The sequence below is a fragment of the Nerophis lumbriciformis genome, linkage group LG35 (genome assembly GCF_033978685.3).
Source record: "Nerophis lumbriciformis linkage group LG35, RoL_Nlum_v2.1, whole genome shotgun sequence".
NCBI classification, from domain to species: domain Eukaryota; kingdom Metazoa; phylum Chordata; class Actinopteri; order Syngnathiformes; family Syngnathidae; genus Nerophis; species Nerophis lumbriciformis.
Window position 1 is genome coordinate 24,772,472 of NC_084582.2, and position 23,439 is coordinate 24,795,910.

The following is a 23,439-nucleotide window of genomic DNA, read 5'->3' on the forward strand; positions in this document are numbered from 1 at the left end:
GTATGTATGGTATTGTGAGAGGTAATCATTGAAGTCAGACATCACTGAAGGCCTAGGTGGGAAACGCACGGCCCGCCACGGCGTATGTTGTAATTTGTGCTCCCATATGAACACACACAGCTGCAATAAAAAGGTTGTGTTCACACTCAGTGTCACATTATCAACATTTAAGGAAACTTCCATAGACATGCCAATGGAGCGACATTGAAAAATAACATTACGTTTTCCACTTACTGTATCGAGTGTGAGCGCCTTGAGGAGGTCATGACCCTGAAACAAAGCCCTCCAATGGGTGCATTTGTTTTTATCAACTGAGATAACCCAAGTCGAAATAAGGAAATATAGCAAAATACAAAGACTGGATTTGCATTGACGCTAGTCAATTTATGCTTACCACAAGAGGGCGCTGCTGCTCATTTCCCTTCACATAGCTAATGTAAATGAATTACGCTTTATTTACTTTGTTCTTCTCAAACACATAAAAGTATGATTTAATTGAAGGGGTTGTCTTACCATTTTAAGTTTTTTTTCTCTCCTACTGACTCTGCTTGAGAGCCCCGGTGTGCATTCAGACGTCGCCATGCAATGATGGAGCACGTTCATCCGTGGATGAAAACCTGTTCGACAGTAATTATATTTCCTGAAAAGCAGTAATTGAAATTTGCAGGGTATGAACTTAAATTTAAGGAGGCGGTCATCCAGATTTTTGGACCTGGCAGGGCTGCAGCATGTAACATATAGGTCTTCTAAATCAGGGGTTCTTCATCTTTTTTTTTTAACCTCAGAGTCCAACTTTTCCACTTCACAGGGGCCATAATTAATAATCTTACTCTTGGTTTTAATCATATTCAAAGATTATACCTGACCTACAACCTTGTCAAATGATATGAAACCATGTGTTAATCACAAAAAATATTTTTTTTTAATCAGGCTGATTAGAAAACCAAATATACTCTATAAGAAGGGACTTATAAATGACTGATGAGAACATTATGTTTTGCTAAAATAAATAAATTATGAATATTTGAATAAATGAATGAGTTAGGGTTTCTTAACTAAAATGTCAATGAAATTTAAATGCAAATGAAAATAAAGCTTCACCTCTTTAGTCATATTTTTTGTACTTAAGAAACTTCTCTATGACTTTAGCTCCAGACTCCTTCTGTTTGTTTGATCGTCATCACTACCCCAAATGCTGTATTACAGCTGAATACCGCTGCGGCCAATGCGTACCACACCTGAGAAACACATAACTATTGGCGCCCCTTTAGGGGCCACTCAAAGCCCATAGATACACATTGCAAAACAATACCAGGTCGAGGAATCCACATTATAGAAAACAAACTCATTTTATTCTCTTTTTAGATTATTCCAACCAATATTTCAAAAAAACATATTCAAAGAAATGAAGCAGATCAGCACTTGGCTTCATATTGCCAGTGGATATAACAACTCAAATATTCAGTACTGTATTACAATCTCAAATATCCAGAATTGATTGGTTCTATTATTGTAAAGACAAAGACAGTACGTTTGCATAAATTCAAATTGGCTCCCCTTTTCTTCAATAATAATTGTTTGAATAATAGTCGTACTTACAGCTCACAAAGAAGAACTCGGTGTGGCTGACTGTTGCTGGTCCAACTTGAAAAAGGAACAGAATGACAGAAAAAAAAAACCCTGAACAGAAACTGTAAGGGGAGAAGAAAAATCACTCCTGTATAGGTTTACTGTAGGTGTACGTCATTGAAGCTGTACAGAGATTATTGAAACAAACGGACGTTTAAACCCAACCCAGGTTAAACTCACTAAAGTTGATAAAGAATAAAAGTCTGTCAAAACTAAATAAATAATACAACAATCTGAACATTTAGGAGAGGCACCTCTCTTTTTACTCTACTAATTAAAATATGTCCTTCAATATCAAATGATCGTGTCTATCTATTATTCTTGGATCTAATTGGGTGATCATGCAAATAGAAAAATCCATGTTCCCTACACACTTTTGAACACTGACCTCTGCTTATTTCTTTCCATTGTCGTTCTCTCAGTGAAGCAAAAAAAAATGTTTGTAGATTATTTCCACACACACCAGTAAATTAGTTTTACAGTTATATATATTTTCTGGTTGTAATTGTTTAAGAAGTCCATGATTGGTATCAGATAGACAAATGCTAGGGTATATTTGTCTGTTGGTAAGGTCCAAGGATTATTCTTTGAGATCCATCACATGAGACAACCACGCTTGTCTGAGAACAATCAACATTCCAAAATGTCAGGTGTGCTTGGTGTCTAATTAAATACCTGCATCTTGGGATTTTGTATCATTTTTCTTGCTCTGTGGTTAAGCACCACATCGTGAAGTATTAGGGCAGCACTGGGAGAGGAAAATACTACAAGAAGATACGGTTGAAAGATTATGAAGAAGTTGTGTTTTTGCATGAAAAATAACATAATATGAACATTTACAGCAGGGGTGTCAAACTCATTCTTATTGAGGGCCACATCGCAGTGAGGTCTGCTTGTACCAGTGATCACCTAATGACGTTGTTACACAACTACCTATGCGTTTGATTATTAGAATTTTAGTTTAAAAATTAATGGTTAACTTGCCCTGCGATGGGGTGGCGACTTGTCCAGGGTGTACCTCGCCTTCCGCCCGATTGTAGCTGAGATAGGCTCCAGCGACCCCCCGCGACCCCAAAAGGGACAAGCGGTAGAAAGTGGATGGATGGATGGTTAACTTGCTTATAAATCGTAAGGCAAAGGTGTCAAAATCAATGCCCGGGGGTTAGATCTGGCCCACCACATTGTTTAATTTGGCTTCGAAAGCCTGGAATAATATGTGTCGGTAAAGCAATTAATCTTTCTTAAGAAAGGTATTTGTTCTTTCAATTTTGACAATTTTGAGAGTATTCCCAGTGCTTCACTTTTTCCACATTTTTCATCTTGCAGTCTATTCCCAAAAAGGAATACATTCCTTTTTGTCCCCAAATATCTACACACAACACCCCATAATGCCAATGTGGATTTAGCAAATGTATTAAAGATAAAAATAATTAAAAAAAATCACATCTACATAAACAGGCCTGGAATTTTATCAGGGGCAAGGCCACTTGGTATTTGGTGTTGTCAACCTTTTAAGGGGAACAAAGGCCTAATGTCAGGGCAGGAAGGCCATCAAATAAAACAATGATTTTAAGTTCACTGTCATAATTAATGTAACTTAAAGATACAGGATGATTAAATTTTTAATATACATTACTTTAAATTAAAATAAATGAAGCTGCTTATTTTACATAATTGTTTATTTCTTAATAAATAGCATCAATATAATAAATAATCTTAATAAATAAAATCAGATAAAAAAACAGTGAAGAACACAACAGCTCATGTAAAGACAGTGCTCTGGTTTCTTCTGCCTTTGGGACTTCCCTTAACCTATGCTGTACCTCACGAACAGCATTAAACTAACTGTTCTACAAAGACAAACAGTTTCAAATGCAGTAATAAACAATTATTCAGCTATGGTTTAACCGATTAACAACTAGGAAAGCATTTGTCATTTTAAAATTTTACTTGGCTAGAACAATGCAGATATACAAGTTCGCCTTGACACAAACTTGTATTTTTAAAATAAAAAAAATGAAGTGTTTGAAACTGGCCTACAGTACATTCAAAATAGAATCCATGCTGAAGTGTTCTTTTTTTCCAGTTTTAATGTACCCACTAATAGGGAACGTGGGTTTAGACCGTCGTGAGACAGGTTAGTTTTACCCTGATGAGACAAATATTGAACTCTTTGGCGTGAATGCCAGGCATCATGTTTGGAGGAAACCAGGCACCGCTCATCACCAGGCCAATACCATCCCTACACTGAAGCATGGTGGTGGCAGCATCATGCTGTGGGGATGTTTTTCAGTGGCAGGAACTGGGAAACTAGTCAGTATAGAGCAGTGGTTCTTAACCTGGGTTCGATCGAACCCTAGGGGTTCGGTGAGTCGGCCTCAGGGGTTCGGCAGAGCCTCCGCCGCGGAGGTCAAGACACACCCGACTCATCGTGTAAACAAAAACTTCTCCCTGTCGGCGTATTATGGATACCCCCAAACAATGTTCCCTCTAATTTTCCATATGTGCAAACACAAAAACTCATTGAGCATTCGGTGGAGCAAATGTGAGCGACGTCAAACGTGCACATGCACTGTGGTTACACCTGCAGCACACCTGTCCCAAACCTGACTAAATAACAAGTTCAATGTTTTATTACCATGAGATTATTTTCTAATATAAGTGTTTTGGCCCATTTACACTGACTATAACATATTGTTTTTCATGAGCTGTGTACTAGTATTATATGTCTGGGCGGGGGTCCTGTTTTGGAAATAATGTGTACCCCTTTCAGATATCGCATTTAGTTCCCACTAAAACATTCACATGTTGCACAATGAGATGTAAACATGGAATCATGTGTCCATTCCTGTAACTTTCCATTTGTAAGATATATCTTTATTAGTATTTCTTTAATATAATAACATCATTTTATGATTACGGTTCTGGTTTGGTGAATGCACATATGAAACTGGTGGGGTTCGGTACCTCCAACAAGGTTAAGAACCACTGTTAAAAAGGGGGCAGATAAATATAAGAATAGTATTCTTCCATCTGCTCCTTTCTGATCATGGAAATGTATAAGAAACAAAAAAACAATGAAAGTGTCAACTGTATATGGCTTGTATATGCATTTTCATGAAAGGAATAAAAAGAAATGATGATGAATGATGATGATGATGAACCACTGGTATAGAGGGAAAGATGAATGCAGCATCCTGGATGAAAACCAACACTTCCCAGCCACCCTGATGGAGCTTGTGAGGTGCTGCAAAGAGGAATGGGTGAAACTGCCCAAAGATAGGTGTGCCAAGCTTGTGGCATCGTATTCAAAAATACATGAGACTGTAATTGCTGCCAAAGTTTCATCACCGAAGTATTGAGCAAAGGCTTTGAATACAAATGTAAATGTGATTTTTGAGTTTTTAATTAACCTGCAAATAATAATAAAAAAAAAACTTTTCACATTGTCATTATTGGGTATTGTGTGTACAATTTGGGGACAAAAATGAACTTATTCCATTTTGGATTAGGGTTGTAAACAACAAAAAGTGGAAAAGGTGAAGCGCTGTGACTACTTTCCGGATGCACTGTACTGCAAGCAATTGCATGTCTTTGGCTTTAACATTATTTGATCACGCAACAAACATTATATTAAGATACATTTCAAATATTTTTTTCTTAAAATACAAAATAAATACTTATCTGCTTGTAACATTGACTTATGATTTAAAAGCAAGTTATCCGTAAATGTGTACGTAAAGAAATATTATACTGCAATCAAATGCATAGGCAATTGCGTGATAACATCATTATATTCACTGTTAAAAACGACATTCTGTGGGCATCCATAACTGCAACGTGGCCCTCAATGAAAAATGAGTTTTACATCCGTGTCATGAAGTGACAAGCAGATATTTAAGTATTTATTGTGATCTAAAATTGTATTACAAAATATATTATTTGTTGCAGATAATATTAGAGTTTGAAAATATATGCAATTTCATGAAGCACATACATTTTTTTTGCCAAAATGGAAATAATGAATACTGTACATTTAGTAAGAAAGATGAAGTATTTTATTGACACACTTTATTTCTAGGCTTTTGCGGGCCACACAAAATGATGTGGCGGGCCAGATCTGGCGATATTAAATGTAGACAATTGGAACACTACGAGAAGAAATCGAGTCAATTTTCATAAATATATAATATTGCAATAAAAACATCGTAATTTGATCAGAATTAGGTTGCAATGTTAGAAAAAAAAAGTGTGACATAAAAACATTAAGAAAATAAATTCACAATACTATGAGAAACAAAAATAATGGTATGGTATTAAAGATGTAATATCACAAGACAAAAACGAGATTGTCAAAACAAAGAAAAATAATATTTATAATAAGATATTAGTAAAAGGTCAGAATTCATATGAGTAAAGCTGTACTATTATGAAAACATAGTATTACTACTTTGACAAATACAATGACAGTCATAAATAATTGTATTAGAATAAGTGGTAATACTAAAAGAAAACAGCCCCAATTTTAGGAGAATTAAATTGTTTCCCAGCTAAGTTACACTATTACATTTTTTGTTTTACATCATTAAAGTTACTTTAAGTATACATTGAGGATGAAATAAATAATGTTTTGTCACATCAATCTTCATAAATAGAAACAGTATCATGTGATTGAGCAAACGTTTGGGACTGTTCCTGAAAGATAATTATTTAAAAAATGTTCTCCTGTGTTGGCTTTGTTTGATCTTAAAAAAGAAGAATTTTATATAATTTACGGAATTATATTCTTCTCATTTTGGGGGCTTTGGACTACTCAATCTTAAATTGTGTTCAGGGTAAATCTGCATTCTTCTCATCTTGGCTAAAATGCTTGGATTCGGCACCCTGCGACTTGACCACCATGCTTACGATTAGTCATGGGTTAAAGATCGGCGACAGCCACCCACCCCTGCCACCGCTCAGTGATTGTTAAATAGGTCTTTAGCTCACCAGAAAACCAAAAAATATTGAAATTACTGCCTGACTTTAGTTTAAAGACACAGTTCTAACTTCCAAGAAACATTTTCTCGCTGCCAATTTCAAGATGAAGTGATGTTGGGCATGAGGCAAGGTGTCATAAATAGAATTCCTAAAGTTTAAGAAATTAACATTTTGAAAAGTTCTCGTAAGCGATTTAGGAGTGGTGTGAAAATGAAAGCAGGGATAACTTAAGAGTACACCGACCTCATGATATGGTACTTTCACATTGTGTAGTACAACATTTTAAACATAATCATAAGTCTGAAATGTTGCAAATGTAGGATATGGCCCTTATTAGAAAAACTATTAGTAAATAATTATTATGGTGATTTGCTCTAGAGTTAGACCAAATTTTGACATAAGCTCAGTAAATACATTCTTCTTTTTTATTAGGACTTAGTTCCTAAAATATTTGTAACTTTATTGGCATAGTTTTATAATATTTACTCTCTAAAATTTGTGATACAGTATTATAGTTGATCGTCTTTCATTCTTGTAACATTTTTATTTTGTTGTCTTTTCAGTGTTACCCTTATACAACACAATGATTGGTGAATATCTAAATACTGTTTTGATATCCTGGACCTTTCCGAGGACATTTTCATGTCTAAACATCAAAAATTCAACACGTTCGTGCTTGTTATTAATCCTTAACTTCCTGCTTACCAGTTTGAATCAAACTGTATCAGTGGTAGGTTCAATACAAATATACAATCAGTTTGATAATCTGAGTGTGTCCAAACACTTTGTACCCACACCTTCTTGTAGTATTTGAGCAGTTTGTGTTCATAGCGTGGGATGGAAAGGGCCCAAGTCAATGTCTGTACAAGGTCCAAAAACCTGTGTCCCCAGTCAAAGTTCTTTGCAAAACCAGTAGTCTTTAATCCAGTACCAGCAAAGAAGTGTTTCTACCAGATATCAGAGCTTAGTTCTCTGCTGGTGATTGGTACAAAGGTGCTCTTCAGGTGGACTTTGGGCTTCTTTCCAAGTGTGTTGCTCTGAGAAACCTACGAGACACACAAAACAACGAGTTGATGAGCAGCTATTACCTCCATCTTTGGCTGTAATCTTCTACATCCTAATCATATGTAAATCCTACAATGCCATACAGTATGACAAGGGTGCACTGTCACCTATGTGGTCACAATATCACATGAAACAGATCTACAGCCCAATCTATGAGAAATACAAACATATTTAAGGGTGGATGACATTTGCGTTCTACATTTGTTTTATCCAAACAGACCTCTTCTTCCCCAGTCAACTGCCCTGAACCCCTAGGGAGAAAAAAGGGGGTTTAGTTTCAATGGGTTTAAAGTCTGGGGACATGCACACAAACAAGAACATTGAGGGGTAAGAAAGAATACACAACTAGGAACTCTCTTCCAAGTGATAAACAATGACTGTTCCCCACCTGTCCATTCAGAAGGGTCATAGGGATGTTACAATAGACATGGCGCCCCCCAGGGCCCAGAGTGGAGAACTGCATGGTGGATGGAGGAGGCGGGAGGGGAGGCGACAGGGCAGAAGGCTGTGGGGGAAGATGGAACTCATAGCTGCGGCAGAAATGCCTCATTTGGGCTGCTGTAGCCATGTGACCCCCTCCAAGAGGCAAGGTCATCTGGTTGTAGTCAGGGATCTCTGTTGCCAAGGAAACCTACCAAAGAAATCAGACATTTTCTTTAAACTTTTATCATGCAGCATGACTCTGAATGACAATTAAATTGACCCCATGAAGAGGCACGGGATCAAACACGATCATAAAAAAAGATCACAAATGGAAACAAAGTCTAAATTATAAAAGAGCTGAGAAACCTCAAACATATGACAGCTTTCTTAAAACCTACACTACATGGCAACTATAGAATCAAACTAGTATGAGATATTAAATGGCATTCTAAAAATTCTGGTATTATTAGTATTGTATCGGTAATAGTTGACCTGATGATGTCCATGACGGTTCTCAATCGGCGGCACCAGGGATGCTGAGGTGGTCGTCATGGCAATGGTGGAGACGGTGGTCTGTAGGTCTCCAAAGAGGCCCTGCTCACCTGCGTCCATTACCTGTTACCATGGAAACAAAACAATAGACATTTCCGGGGAAACATTAACATGTTTGAGTAAGTGATTGGACGTCAGTAAGTTAAAATTGTCCTAGGAGAAAGATTGAAAACCTTCAACATTGCCATTCAGGTGCATAACAACAATGCTGACAACTACATACTTTAATGCAGTAATTAAATTGTACTCTGCTTCTTCTCAAAGTAATGAAACCATTGAGCCAAGGCAAGAAGTCAAAGTATTGCTAGTGAAGTGAATTATATTTATATAGCACTTTTTCTCTAGTTACTCAAAGCGCTTTACATAGTGAAACCCATTATCTACATCTTTAAGCTACATTTAAACCAGTGTGTGTGGCACAGGGAGCAGGTGGGTAAAGCGTAGTGCCCAATGAGCAAGAATTGAACATGGAACTCTTGAGTTGCTGGCACAGCCGCTCTACCAACCGAGCCACACCACCACACGCCTATTGAATAGGTTACTGAGCAAGATGGAAGGTTTATGCTCAGTATTCTTGTGAAGATGTTTAGCAGAGTGCTCATTTGCCCAGGAATTGAAAAAGACAATTATTCTTAGACTTATATTGTTAAAGTTGACTTTCCATGGATAAATAAGTCCAATAATTGCATTTCAACATGACAAGGTTCTGAAGCTTGGGATTGTCCTCAAGGTGTGCCATTTAACCATGTAAACCTATAATACTGTAGAAAAAAGTGTGTATGCTGTGAAATAATATGTAGGCGAAGTCATTTGTGGGGCAGGAATATTCTACTCAACTGTTTTGGGGACCACATTTCCAGAAAGCTACGGAGTGGGTGTCCGGAATTTTCCCTTCACTATTAGTTTTACTTTGTATATTCCGGAAGATGAATTGAGATTACTAATTCAGTTTTAAAATTTGAGTGGAAAAGTTGGGCCCTGGGGTCAAAAAGGTTAGGAACCCCTGCTCTCTACAACCGGAGCACTCGAGTGTTTTTAGGAATTTGCTGGAGAAATTTTTGTTTCCCAAGTTTTGAACTGAACTCTGGGGTAGGTATAGTGCAGACCTGGGCATTCTGCGGCCCGCGGGCCACATCCGGCCCTTTGTGCGTCCCTGTCCGGCCCGCGTGAGGCCAATCATAAATTACAAACTACATTTTAAAAAGTATCTATGTCGAGTGTGCAATACAACGGTGCTGCTTTTGTTTTGAAAAGCGTTATTTGTATTACTTCCGTGTGGACGTATGCGCGTGTGTGATTGTGAGTGAATGTGAACAGCAGCAATCACAAATTACAAAATACATTTTAAAAAAACATCTAAGTCATGCGTGCAATACAACTGTGCTGCTTTTATTTTTGAAAATTTTTATTTATGGGCGTATGTCCGGGTGTAACCTGTGAGTGAAAGTGCACAGCGACGAGTGATGCACGGTTACCACCGAGATGTCAGCTCACGCTAAAAAAAGAAAAATTGATGACGAATGCCGTGTTTCCAACAAGACATAGACTGACAAATATTTCTTTACAGAAATTAAAGGTAACGCCGTGTGCTTAATTTGTGGTACACAGGTTGCTGCGTTTAAAGAATATAATTTGAATCGCCACTACACGACGAAGCACGAGGAAAAATATCGGAATCTGTCTGATGAAGAGTGCGCAAGGGAGGCTGATGCGTTGATGGTAAAACTGCAAACCCAACAAGGACTTTTTGCCATATTTCACACCCCCAGATATGCAGCCGTCAGGACAAGTTCCGTCATTTCTCACAAAATCGCCAGAAAAAGTAAGGCGTTTTCTGACGGAGAGTTTATTAAGGAGTGCTTATTGGACTCTGTTGCGCTGATATTTCCGGAAACTTGGAGCTTCAGCTGAAGAACAGAACGGCCGACTTTGACTGTTGTTTGCTGGCTTTGGATGAGAGCTGCGATGTACGTGACACCGCCCAGCTGCTCATCTTCTTACGTGGGATAACTGCAGACTTTCAAATTACGGAGTAGCTGGCAGCCATGCAGTCAATTAAAGAGACAACCACAGGTAATGACTTGTTCACACAGGTAAATGCGTGTTTGGACATGTTAGGACTGAAATGGGACAAGCTGGCAAGTGTGACAACAGAATGTTGTCCAAATCTGACGGGGAAAAATGTTGGACTTTTAAAGAGGATGCAAAATTTAAATTAACCCTGTGCAGAAATTGACATTTTTGCATTGTGTTATACATCAGGAAGTGTAGTGTAAGACAGTGTTAAAAATAAAACCATCAAAAGCAATCTGCTTTTGTATAAAGTTAAGTTAGGTTAAATTAAATTATTATTATTACTATTAATTATTATTATTATTCTTATTTATCTTACGGTATATCAAAAGTAATATTGAGCAAAATTTAATTGAAATATTGTCGATGCGGCCCTCCAGCAGTGCTGGGGTTGCTCATGCGGCCCCCGGTAAAAATTAATTGCCCACCCCTGGTATAGTGTCATTCCTGGGCTGAAATTGGCCTTCGGGCCGCCAGTTGTCGCGTGATGTAAGCAATGCTTTGTTATTGTTACAAAATTTTGTGACAAGCAAGTTGAACAGAATAGTAACTTTCATTTCGAGGTTCCCGAATGCACCTCACTTGCCGTGACCGTGATTGGTGTTAAATGAGGAAGTGTTGTGTTGCGGCTAGCACTTTGGCAAAATGTGTGTGTGGCTTGTTTAAGTTACCAATAACGTGTAAAAAGAGTGTCAGGAGTCTCGGGACGCTACATTATTTACAAGACGTTACTTGCACAATATCACAATATGTTGCAGTTGGCTGAGCGAGCATTTATTTAGCACTGAAATCAAGCACCAATAGATAATATTTTTTTGGTGTGTGATTACTACCAAAAAACGGTTTATTTTGGCACCGGTGCCAACATAAACCATGCTAAGTTTCGGTACCCATTCGGTGAGAAAAGAAAACATCACTTTTGTTCTTTTTACTTAAGTTTTTTTCTCTTTTGATTGCAGTGCATCAAAGAAAAGGAGAGTGAAAGTTCAAAGTAAAGGGACTTGAATACTTGAATGATACCCATACCTCTAGTTAGGTGGCAGCAGTGCTTGAATTAATTAACAGGCTGACCAGGAAATGTAACAAAGTGCACATAGCCCTTGGGTCTACCATAAACAGGTAGGTAATGAGGATATACAGTATAATATCCTTAAGTAAGATAGGCTCAACTAATAGCTTGACACATACCATCCATCCATCCATTTTCTACTGCTTGTCCCTTTCGGGGTCGCGGGGGGTGCTGGAGCCTATCTCAGCTGCATTTGGGCGGAAGGCGGGGTACACCCTGGACAAGTCGCCACCTCATCGCAGGGCCAACACAAATAGACAGACAACATTCCCATTCCGATAAATAAATTGATATGATCAGGTTGTCAATATTATTTTAATTTAAAGTGTCCTGGGCATGACGTTAAAGTGCATCCGGCAGTGGAGGCTCCTCTATGGGGTCTTGGGGCACGAGGAGGTTAACCCCTTTACTACTGTTACCCCAGGTGGCCCTTGGCAAAGGCCTAGTACCTGACTGCCCCCTAGCCAGGGATACGGTGAAGACCTCAACGGCGGAGCAGGCGGAAGACGGTAGATTTAAAGGGGAACATTATCACCAGACCTATGTAAGCGTCAATATATACCTTGATGTTGCAGAAAAAAGACCATATATTTTTTTAACCGATTTCCGAACTCTAAATGGGTGAATTTTGGCGAATTAAACGCCTTTCTATCATTCGCTCTCGGAGCGATGACGTCACAATGTGACGTCACATCGGGAAGCAATCCGCCATTTTCTCAAACACCGAGTCAAATCAGCTCTGTTATTTTCCGTTTTTTCGACTGTTTTCCGTACCTTGGAGACATCATGCCTCGTCGGTGTGTTGTCGGAGGGTGTAACAACACCAACAGGGACGGATTCAAGTTGCACCAGTGGCCCAAAGATGCGAATGTGGCAAGAAATTGGATGTTTGTTCCGCACACTTTACCGACGAAAGCTATGCTACGACAGAGATGGCAAGAATGTGTGGATATCCTGCGACACTCAAAGCAGATGCATTTCCAACTATAAAGTCAAAGAAATCTGCCGCCAGACCCCCATTGAATCTGCCGGAGTGTGTGAGCAATTCAGGGACAAAGGACCTCGGTAGCACGACAAGCAATGGCGGCAGTTTGTTCCCGCAGACGAGCGAGCTAAACCCCCTGGATGTCTTGGCTGACACCGTCCCTTATGCCACCGAAGATGATCAAGAGAAGAATATCGACCCTAGCTTCGCTGACCTGCTGACATCAACTCCAAAACTGGACAGATCAGCTTTCAGGAAAAGAGAGCGAATGAGGGTATGTCTACAGAATATATTAATTGATGAAAATTGGGCTGTCTGCACTCTCAAAGTGCATGTTGTTGCCAAATGTATTTCCTATGCTGTAAACCTAGTTCATAGTTGTTAGTTTCCCTTTAATGCCAAACAAACACATACCAATCGTTGGTTAGAAGGCGATCGCCGAATTCGTCCTTGCTTTCTCCCGGGTCGCTGGCTGTCGTGTCGTTTTCGTCGGTTTCGCTTGCAGATGGTTCAAACCGATATGGCTCAATAGCTTCAGTTTCTTCTTCATTTTCGTTTTCGCTACCTGCCTCCACACTACAACCATCCGTTTCAATACATGCGTAATCTGTTGAATCGCTTAAGCCGCTGAAATCCGAGTCTGAATCCGAGCTAATGTCGCTATAGCTTGCTGTTCTATGCGCCATGTTTGTTTGTGTTGGCATCACTATGTGACGTCACAGGAAAATGGACGGGTGTATATAACGATGGTTAAAATCAGGCACTTTGAAGCTTTTTTTAGGGATATTGCGTGATGGGTAAAATTTTGAAAAAAACTTCGAAAAATAAAATAAGCCACTGGGAACTGATTTTTAATGGTTTTAACCCTTCTGAAATTGTGATAATGTTCCCCTTTAAGAACTACCACAACGGCTGCGATGGTGGAAGAAGGCTGCAGCAGAAAAGGGTCCCCAGTCGTCTTGGACTCCATGCCACTGGACCCTGACCCGATTCTGTCAAGGATCGTGTGGTGACTGTCTGTGCACCAGTCTCCCCACGTAAAACAAAGTCACGCACAGGCATCCTCCGTAAAGGGATACACTCCTAACAGGAGGATAGTCATACTCGTTCAAGTGACCGCCGATGATGATTATTTTAATTAATTAAATAATAAATTAAGAGGGGGCGTGGATATTTTTTTCGTCCCATTGACAGAAAATAATTGAGAATTACTGGTCTAGGCTGTTGGACTGTCGTGACCACCATGAAGAATAAAGATGGTATCTTTGAACATGTGAAAGGATCTGTTCCCATGAAATGGACAGCGATAACTCAGCAGCGTTGTGGTCTCATTATTGAGACTTCCTTCTTCTGACCTACATTAAAACTCAACTAATACCAGGGACATCCTGTATTGTCTTGGTGCCAACATTTTATGAGCAGAATACAAAAATAATACAAACATAATTATATGTTTGTACCGAGGATGTCGTTGTGGCTTGTGCAGCCCTTTGAGACACTTGTGATTTAGGGCTATATAAATAAACATTGATTGATTGATTGATATATTATCACACATTTTAACTGTAATTAATTCAAGTTAGGAGAAGCACATGCTCTGTATATGTTAGGATTTTCTGGAATACTTTTGCACTTTTCAGGCAAAATGTATGTTCTTTCACACTCTGAGAAACATTACAATACTGTATATTTAATGCCACTACTTTTTCATAATGTTTTTGGTTGAGGCTTCAGGCGGCATAGCTTCAGTTTAACACACATCAGGTAAAGATGTAGTTTACTGTGATTTCATTTGCCCCGGTCTTAAAGAGCCAGTAAAAGCTGTCGCAACAAAATAGTGGGACAGGGAAAATGTGATTTAGGCCTCCAAAGAAATATGTTTCATATCTTGTGATATCTTTTAAATCTCCAATAATATTTTGAAGACCATGCAACAGCGTCACTTGCGTCTTTAGTACATGCTTCAAGCTGAAAAGCATTATGCACAAATTCAGTACGCTCATGGCTTACAGATAACGTGACGTCAAAATGGTTTGTCTTTTCTAAAACAAGGTTTCTTTGGATAAGAAATTGAGAGGCACTTCTCTGTAGTGCTTGCGTTAGATATATACTGTATGTCATGTGTATCCACTATGTCCATTTGCCTTAATAAAGTGCGGGCACCATTCACTTGGTATTCTAATTGAAGATTCTGTGCATTGTTTGTTTTTCTGTCATAAGCATTCCCTCTTAGCTGCAGGAAGACATGATTTTGCTTATCAGAGCATCTACCACCTGAGGTGTACACACTTTATGCAGTCATTCTTATTTTCATACCCCCGATTTACATATATTCAGTGTGCACTTTACACACCATCTGTTTCCTGTAAATGTCTGCACTCGAGGGAAGCAAAAGCACATAAAATAAACGACATTTTCATACCCATTTGAGTATCTTTATGTTTTTTTGTTTTTTTTACAATACCATCTTGCAGAATGTTTATGTTGTATATTCAACAATACAGTTTAAGCATTTGAACCACTTAATACCTTAAACTAAGCAGTGTTACCATACGTTTAGTGTTGTAAAATATTAATATGATGGAAATGTATACACCCACTGGCATACTTGCCAACCCTCCCGGATTTTCCGGGAGACTCCCGAAATTCAGCGCCTCTCCCGAAAACCTCCCGGGACAAATTTTCTCCAGAAAATCTCCAGAAATTCAGGCGGAGCTGGAGGCCACGCCCCCTCCAGCTCCATGCGGACCTGAGTGACGTGTCGACAGCCTGTTTTCACGTCCGCTTTCCCACAATATAAACAGCGTGCCTGCCCAATCACGTTATAACTGTAGAATGATCGAGGGTGAGTTCTTGGTTTCTTATGTGGGTTTATTGTTAGGCAGTTTCATTAACGTCCTCCCAGCGCGGCAACAACACACAACAACAGCAGTAACGTTTTCGTCTACCGTAAAGCAGTTCGTCTGCCGTAAACAGCAATGTTGTGACACTCTTAAACAGGACAATACTGCCATCTACTGTACATGCATATGTGACAATAGCATCTAGGGCTTTTAGAGAGTGCAGTGCATTGACATTTTAGCCTTGCTAGCAAACATAGAACACCGGGGTCTAAACTTCTGATTTATATAACTGAGGCGTTCCTCAAAGCACCCCTTTAAGTCCTCCTCTCCTTTTTGGCAGTTACCATTTTTTTCTCCATAATGTGATTTATGCAACTAAGGTGTTGTTGTAGCTTATTTACATCAGATGCAGTAATTTGTTCAACTTTAGTTATACTAGTAGTGTTCCTCAAGGTTCCATCTTAGGTCCTCTCTTTTTTATCATTTGAACTAGCCAACTGGTGGCCCGCAAGTTTAGTTCAAAAAACGTGTAAGGCTCCCATTTTTGCAGCAGATTCTTTGACTAATTTTTTTGAGCAGAAGATCATTAAAAATAGCAGAGCGCTCCTGTAACTCTGACAAATAAATAGACCAAAACCAAATGTTTACTGTAGAGGAAGCTACTTCTTTAGAATATAGCTTTCTGGAAATGTGGCCCCTAAAACTATTCAAATGAATTTCCCTGCCCGAGGCTGTCGGCCTTAAGTCATTATAGATATAACATTGAGTGTAGAAATCTTATATTTTGACACAGTTGAGTTCCCCGGGAGATGGTTAGAGATGCCTCATAGGAAATGTTCTTTGATTGAGCAATCAGTGGCCATTACCAAACTTGAATATTGAAACAGCAGGATGTTATTACTCAACACAACTTACTCACATTATCATGAAATAAATAATGCTAAAACCATCCCACAGTAACTTAACACATAAGAGATAAACACACACACAGGGCAAGTATACTACTGCTTATGGAGGATAATAAACAGCTACAGTCATTTTAAACATGTACTTGGTGCCGGAAAGCAGTCCGCAGTGCTTTGCAACACTTATTTTGTAAAAAAAATGATAAACTTACATGTTCAGAGTTACCATAGTTTATCATTACCTTGAGTAGTAGTAGCAGTAGTTGCCCACTGTGTGGTTGTTTTATTGTCATTTCTGTGTTAGCACCGTGATTGCAGTTAGTGTTCGATCCAGTACAGGGGTGTCAAACTCATTTTAGATCGGCTGTCACATGGAGAAAAATCTACTTCAAAGTGGACCGGACTGGTAAAATCACGGCACGATACCTTAAAAATAGAACAAGCACATTCTGAAAATGTACAAATCATAATGCTGTTGTTTTTTGTTTTTTTACACTTACATGTTGCGGTTAATAGTATTCTACCTTTATTTGTCGTTATTTATACTTTCTGAATAAATTATGTGATAATGTTCATCAGTCAACTCATTGGTGTTAATTTTGAATCTATCAAGATAAAAAAATAATAATATCAAAATCAAATTACAGTATTTATGTAGTTTGCTCATTTTCCTCGACTGGTGCACTAACATCATGTGGTTTATTTATTTATTTTTTACATATGTAGCATAATCTACAAAGATACAAAGAACTGCTCTTGCAACATCTAGTTGACAGATGTAGAACAGCTGTTTCTTTCATTCAAATATTTCGGCTCATTTTTATACTTTGCAAACTCATCCCGCGGGCTGGATAAAACCTGGCCGTATGTTTTGACACCCCTGATCTAGTACAATACAAGATCACTGCAATGTCTTCAAATTTGTATAGCTCAGTGTGGTATATTACTAGCAAAGTAAGATGTTCATTGTACGGCAAACTGTCTGTTTAACTGTGCATATGACAACAAACAATCTTGAATCTTGAATCTTGAATCTCTTGAATCTTGAATCTATATCTATTGTACACTAACCTATGAAGTCAAGTGGGGGCCACTATAGATGGTACCGTGGGCCGTGAGTGAGACCCCTCTGTATATAGTTTCATAGTTCCATAGTCTGCGTCATAACAAGAAGAGCTTCGGTAGGCAATTTAGAAACAAGCCAATACACAGAGCAGTTCTACATCCCTGCAATACGACCACGATGAGAAATACATTGTCAAATGGGTAACACTCAGGCAGTGTCAAAAACAAGTGAGAGTCATTTTTCTTTAACCCTCTAAGACCCACAGTGATGTATTTACAAAATTTTTATTTGATTTAAAAAAGGGTTAAAAGTTTTTTCATTTTGCCCCACCCACCACATTAACATAGTCATTAGGGTCTATTGTTCAGTCTAACAATGACTTTACATTCAAAATTTGTATTTAAGGACCGCCCATAGGCTATAGAATCTCACACAACTTGAAAATCTTCGCAGAGTGACAACCCTTTTCTTTACTGGACCAAATTGATCAAATCAATGTACGTAGAATGCATTTAATATTTTTTACTGTGATCTTTATAATGTCTAGAATATGTACCTATGTTATTATTGTGAAATACCTCCAAAAAAATATGATTTAGATGATGTTTTATATTGGTTGTATATGTACAACCATGGGTCAATGTGGTAGCAAATATTCCCTTGTGACTAGTTTACCTACCAGGATACTGTGTAGTCTAAATATATATGTTTTGTTCGGAATCTACAATATATTTTAATTTACACACTCTTATTCCTTCTGTCTGTGCACATTTGCACTTTAATATTGCAAACTAAAAGTAAAAAAAAACATTTAGTTATGCAGAAGGCTAAACTAAACTACCGTATTTTCCGCACTATAAGGCGCACCTAAAAACCACACATTTTCTCAAAAGCTAACAGTGCGCCTTATAACCCGGTGCGATTTATTACGATTCATTTTCATAAAGTTTCGATCTCGCAACTTCGGTAAACAGCCGCCATCTTTTTTCCCGGTAGAACAGGAAGCGCTTCTTCTTCTACGCAAGCAACCGCCAAGGAAAGCACCCGCCCCCATAGAACAGGAAGCGCTTCTTCTTCTACTGTAAGCAACCACCCGCCCCCGGAAGAAGAAGAAAAAACGCGCGGATATCACCGTACGTTTCATTTCCTGTTTACATCTGTAAAGACCACAAAATGGCTCCTACAAAGCGACAAGGATCCGGTTCATAAAAAGACGCAATCTCTCCATCCGCACACGGATTACTACCGTATTTCACAGCAACTGATATTCCTGTGAACCGCACTGTGGAACGGGAGCACGTACGGTGAATATTCGCACCACAGGGAATGAGAAGTCATCCTTCACTGTGGTTCTAGCTTGCCATGCTAACTTCCACCCATGGTGATATTCAAAAGGAAGACCTTGCCAAAAGAGACCTTTCCAGCCGGCGTCATCATAAAAGCTAACTCGAAGGGATGGATGGATGAAGAAAAGATGAGCGAGTGGTTAAGGGAAGTTTACGCGAAGAGGCCGGGTGGCTTTTTTCACACAGCTCCGAAGGCGAACACACCTTCACTAAGACGGGCAGACAGCGCCGGACGACATACGCCAACATTTGCCAGTGGATCGTAAATGCCTGGGCAGATATTTCGGTCACAACTGTGGTCCGAGCTTTCCGGAAGGCAGGATTCACAGAACAACAGCGACACTGACTCCGATGACTTCTACGAGACGGAACCGGCCATTTTGCATCCCACGCTTGCGCAACTTTTCAATTCGGACACCGAAGACGAAGAATTCGAAGGATTTACGAATGAAGAATAACTTCAGAAGGTGAGCGCTATGTTTATTTTGTGTGTTGTGACATTAACGTTCGAGCAACATTATGTTGCTATTGCTCTACACCATTTTGAATTTTACTATGTTTGTGATTGCACATTTGCGTACATTTTGGGACAGAGTTGTTAGAACGCTGGTTTTCAATATATTATTAAAGTTTGACTGAACTATCTGACTGTTTTTTTGACATTCCCTTTAGCGCAGCGTAGGCGCGGCTTATAATCCGGGGCGGCTTATTGGTGGACAAAGTTATGAAATATGTAATTCATTGAAGGTGCGGCTAATAATCCGGTGCGCCTTATAGTGCGGAAAATACGGTATGTATATTTGCTAAGTGCTGCTGCAACTTAGTAAAAGTTTGTTGTTCTAGGATGATAATGGTATTTATGATAAGCATATAGATGGGTAGGTTAATGTTGTCCTTCTCTTTGTGCACATTTGTACATTACTTTTGCAAACTAAAGCAGCCCGGTCACTGACAAGAGACCATCCTCGGCTCCAACCAGCACAACATACAAGAAATCGTGTGGACACCTGCCACTGGATGTGCGCCACGATCAGATTGGGCATTTACCCAAGAAAACAACGAGAGGCCGCTGCAGGCATTGCCCTACTGGGTACACCAACACACAATGCCACAAGTGTGAAGTGCGTCTATGCTTCTCGGACAGCAAGAACTGTTTCCTGGACTTTCACTGCAAGTGAACATAGTCAGCACATGCATGCTGGTTGCCAGAAGAACAATGCAGAACTTGATCACACCAACAGTGTTGTACACATGACACATTACCAAAATCATACGCAAAGCCAACTTGTATATACAGCATAGACCACCCTAGAAGTTCCTGAAAATGTGTGTTTTTCATTAAAAATGAGTAATGTTGTTATTATAATTATTATTTTACAGTGTTCTGAGTCAAGGTGATGAGCAATAAGCATCCAAATGAACCCTTAGTTGTTTGACTGAAGTGAAAACATGTGGAACATGTTCAGAAAATGAATACAAATGGCCTATGGAAAATTTTGCTACCCTTTTCACCCAACGTTGTATCGTTACAACGGTTCCATAAAACCTTATCAAAATATGAAAAATTTGCCAACACTTCATTTTAATTCCCAAATGCCCCCTACAACACCATCTGACAGGTTGAATATTTTTTTATTCATGTATTTCTATGTCCGGGTCTTACAGGGTTAAGGCATTTTCAATGTCAACTTGAATGTAAATGTTACACCTTCTTTATGGCTTGAGAAAAATAAAGAAAACCAAGCTAACTTCAGCCACATGTTAAAGAGAAAATGGATCAACTTGGGAATGAAGAACACTGGGTAGAGTCAAGATTCATTGTCAATCAGACAGACTCGCTGGACAACAGCAACAGTTTACCTGACGTCTGGACAAAGTCTCTCTTCGTTTAGCTGGCATCTCATAGATCACCTGCTTCCAAAACTTAGACGACAGCTCATTGCTCTTTGGACCCCTCCATTTAATGATAGATAAAACCTGAGGAGAGGTGAAGAGATGGTATTTTATTGATCTATATTGCTAATGAGAAATCTGGCTTTATTATATTTTTTTACATACCTTTATTGTATGCTTAAGTGCTTCCACCTCTTGATAGTTGATCACACTCTTTAGATCTGCACATTCTATCATGATTACCTATGCAGACAAGTAAAAAAAAACAATGAAAATAAACATTAGGATATTAAATACTGCTTATGCTAACACTCCAAAACTTGACTCTAGGAGTTACAGTAGACATTTACCAAAAATTGCCTTTAAAATATGTCTGAACAAAATTCTATGTGGAAGCTCTGGATGGTCAAAAGCTAATGTAACATGTTTGCAAGTTTCTCTTTTTCTTGACTTTTACCTTGATTTCCCCTGTAACCAGCATAGAGTGGAGGCGTGTTTCTATCTGAAAAATGCTCCAGCCTCTTTTGGCCACAAACTCTGGAGTCAAAACAATGATCAAACGTCTGCTTTGCAACACACTACGAGCCAGGTCCTCAATGTATGCTAGAAGAGAGACAAAAAATGGAGGCTTTTCAGAAAAAGACCTGGTTGAAAAATGTACAATCCTGAAAAAGGCGTCACTTAAATGAGCCTATCAGCGAGCACAATCCATTTAGCGTGTCAGTCTTCATGTACATGCAGAATTTATGCTAAACACTACAATAGTAGGAGGAGAAGATGCAAAGTAATCTTTTAGTGCTCACAATGTAATTAATCAACCCTGAAACTGTTTTGCGTCTATATTTAGCACGTTTGAAATGTGTGTGCAAACTGGCACAGTTATGCACAAATGAATGTGGCTTGTGTTACTTATCTCAGCTTTATTTTAAGTCAATTTTCTCAAAAAACTAATAATGACAATTCAAACTTGAGTAGTGTCCCTGTCTGAAGAAAGTGAATGTTCCATAAGTGACACAGTCCAAAAGAAGTTACATAATTCAAAGCCTCTGCAGGCCATGTGGAGGCCAAAAGTAGGTTCAACCATTTATTTTTTTTGGATGTTCATGATATTTAATTCATGACTATAAGTCAGGGGGTTGAATTGTCAGCCCAGTCCTGTTACCTAAATGTGGTTTTTGATGTAATTGATTCATTTCTAAGTATATATACGGTATATACAGTATATGTATATGAACTAAGCTCTTTGGGTGTATATATATACATATATACACATACATACATACATACATACATACATATTTACATATGGACGTATATACATATTTACATATGTATGTATATGTATGTGTATATATGTATATATATATACATACATACATACATACATACATACATATATATATATATATATATATATATATATATACATACATATACTTATATACATACATATATATATACATACATATACATATATATTTTTACATACATACATATACATGCATACATATATATATACATACATACATATACATACAGTACATATACATACATATATACATATACATATACATACATATATACATATACATATACTTACATATATACATATATATATATATATATATATATATATATATATATATATATATACATATATATATATGTACAAACATACATATATATATATATATATATATATAAGTATGTGATTTAGCAAAACTCATCACTGTTTTGAGAGCACTATTGAGCACGTCTGAAAAGTATGTGCAAACTGACACACACTCGGTGCTCGCGCTGCAAAGACAGACGATTGGCAGAGAATCCTACGTTCTAAACGTGTGTGCGTCAACATTTCTCATGGTCTGTAAGAAAGAAAAAAAAAAGTTATATTTTAGCAACATAATTTTATAATTTTATAGCTGCATGCTGGGTGGTTTAAAACTGCACTTTCTTTTATTTATTTTGCCTATCGTTCACAATCATTATGAAAGACATGACAATGGATGGATTTTTATCAATGCATTCTAAGTATTAAATAAACGTAAATAAAAGTTTGCTTACAGTGGAGCCAGTGGGAGCTCCGCCCATAAAATCCGATAAATAACCATTCAAAAAGCGGTGACTTGAATATTAACCAAGTATTAGTGATATTGTTATTATAAGCGCTAACGCAGACAAACTTTTTATGGCGGCGCTGTGATCACTTCCCGTGTGCCCATGTTTACATCATCGACTGCTTCCTCGTTTCCCTGTTCCCAGTACGTTTATTGTCGATCCTAAATCATGCCTCTCACCTGAAAAGTAGATGGCTGAAGATATAATCCGACAAATTGGGACACTTTTTTCAATGAAAATCGCTTATCGCCCCACCACCCCGTTTCTTCGCGAGGATTATGAGCCTTTTTGCATTTAAATAGGAATATATGAACATCCTAGCAGTCGGCATCCTAATGACAGTGGACATTATACAGTAAGAGATGTTTTATTTTGTTTGTTGGCTCTCATAAAGTCTGCAGTGAGCAGAAACCAGTGATGAAGAAAAAAACAATTAGTTAATGAACCACGTATGCTTAAAATTATCACAAAACGTAAATATTAAATGTTAAT

General features: G+C 38.3%; 1 protein-coding gene across 1 annotated transcript in view; it reads right to left on the minus strand.

Moving 5' to 3' along the window:
- Positions 1-1,104: 1,104 nt before the first annotated feature.
- Positions 1,105-23,439, minus strand: part of il1rapl2 (interleukin 1 receptor accessory protein-like 2) — a 647,587-nt gene continuing 625,252 nt past the window's right edge. The window contains exons 13-19 of the mRNA XM_061927700.2: positions 21,287-21,432; positions 20,995-21,072; positions 20,797-20,913; positions 8,590-8,712; positions 8,063-8,305; positions 7,895-7,925; positions 1,105-7,655 (exon numbers count right to left, since the gene is read on the minus strand). Coding sequence (XP_061783684.1) covers positions 7,567-7,655; positions 7,895-7,925; positions 8,063-8,305; positions 8,590-8,712; positions 20,797-20,913; positions 20,995-21,072; positions 21,287-21,432 — 827 coding nt within the window. The 3' untranslated portion in view covers positions 1,105-7,566. The remainder of the gene's footprint in view (positions 7,656-7,894; positions 7,926-8,062; positions 8,306-8,589; positions 8,713-20,796; positions 20,914-20,994; positions 21,073-21,286; positions 21,433-23,439) is intronic.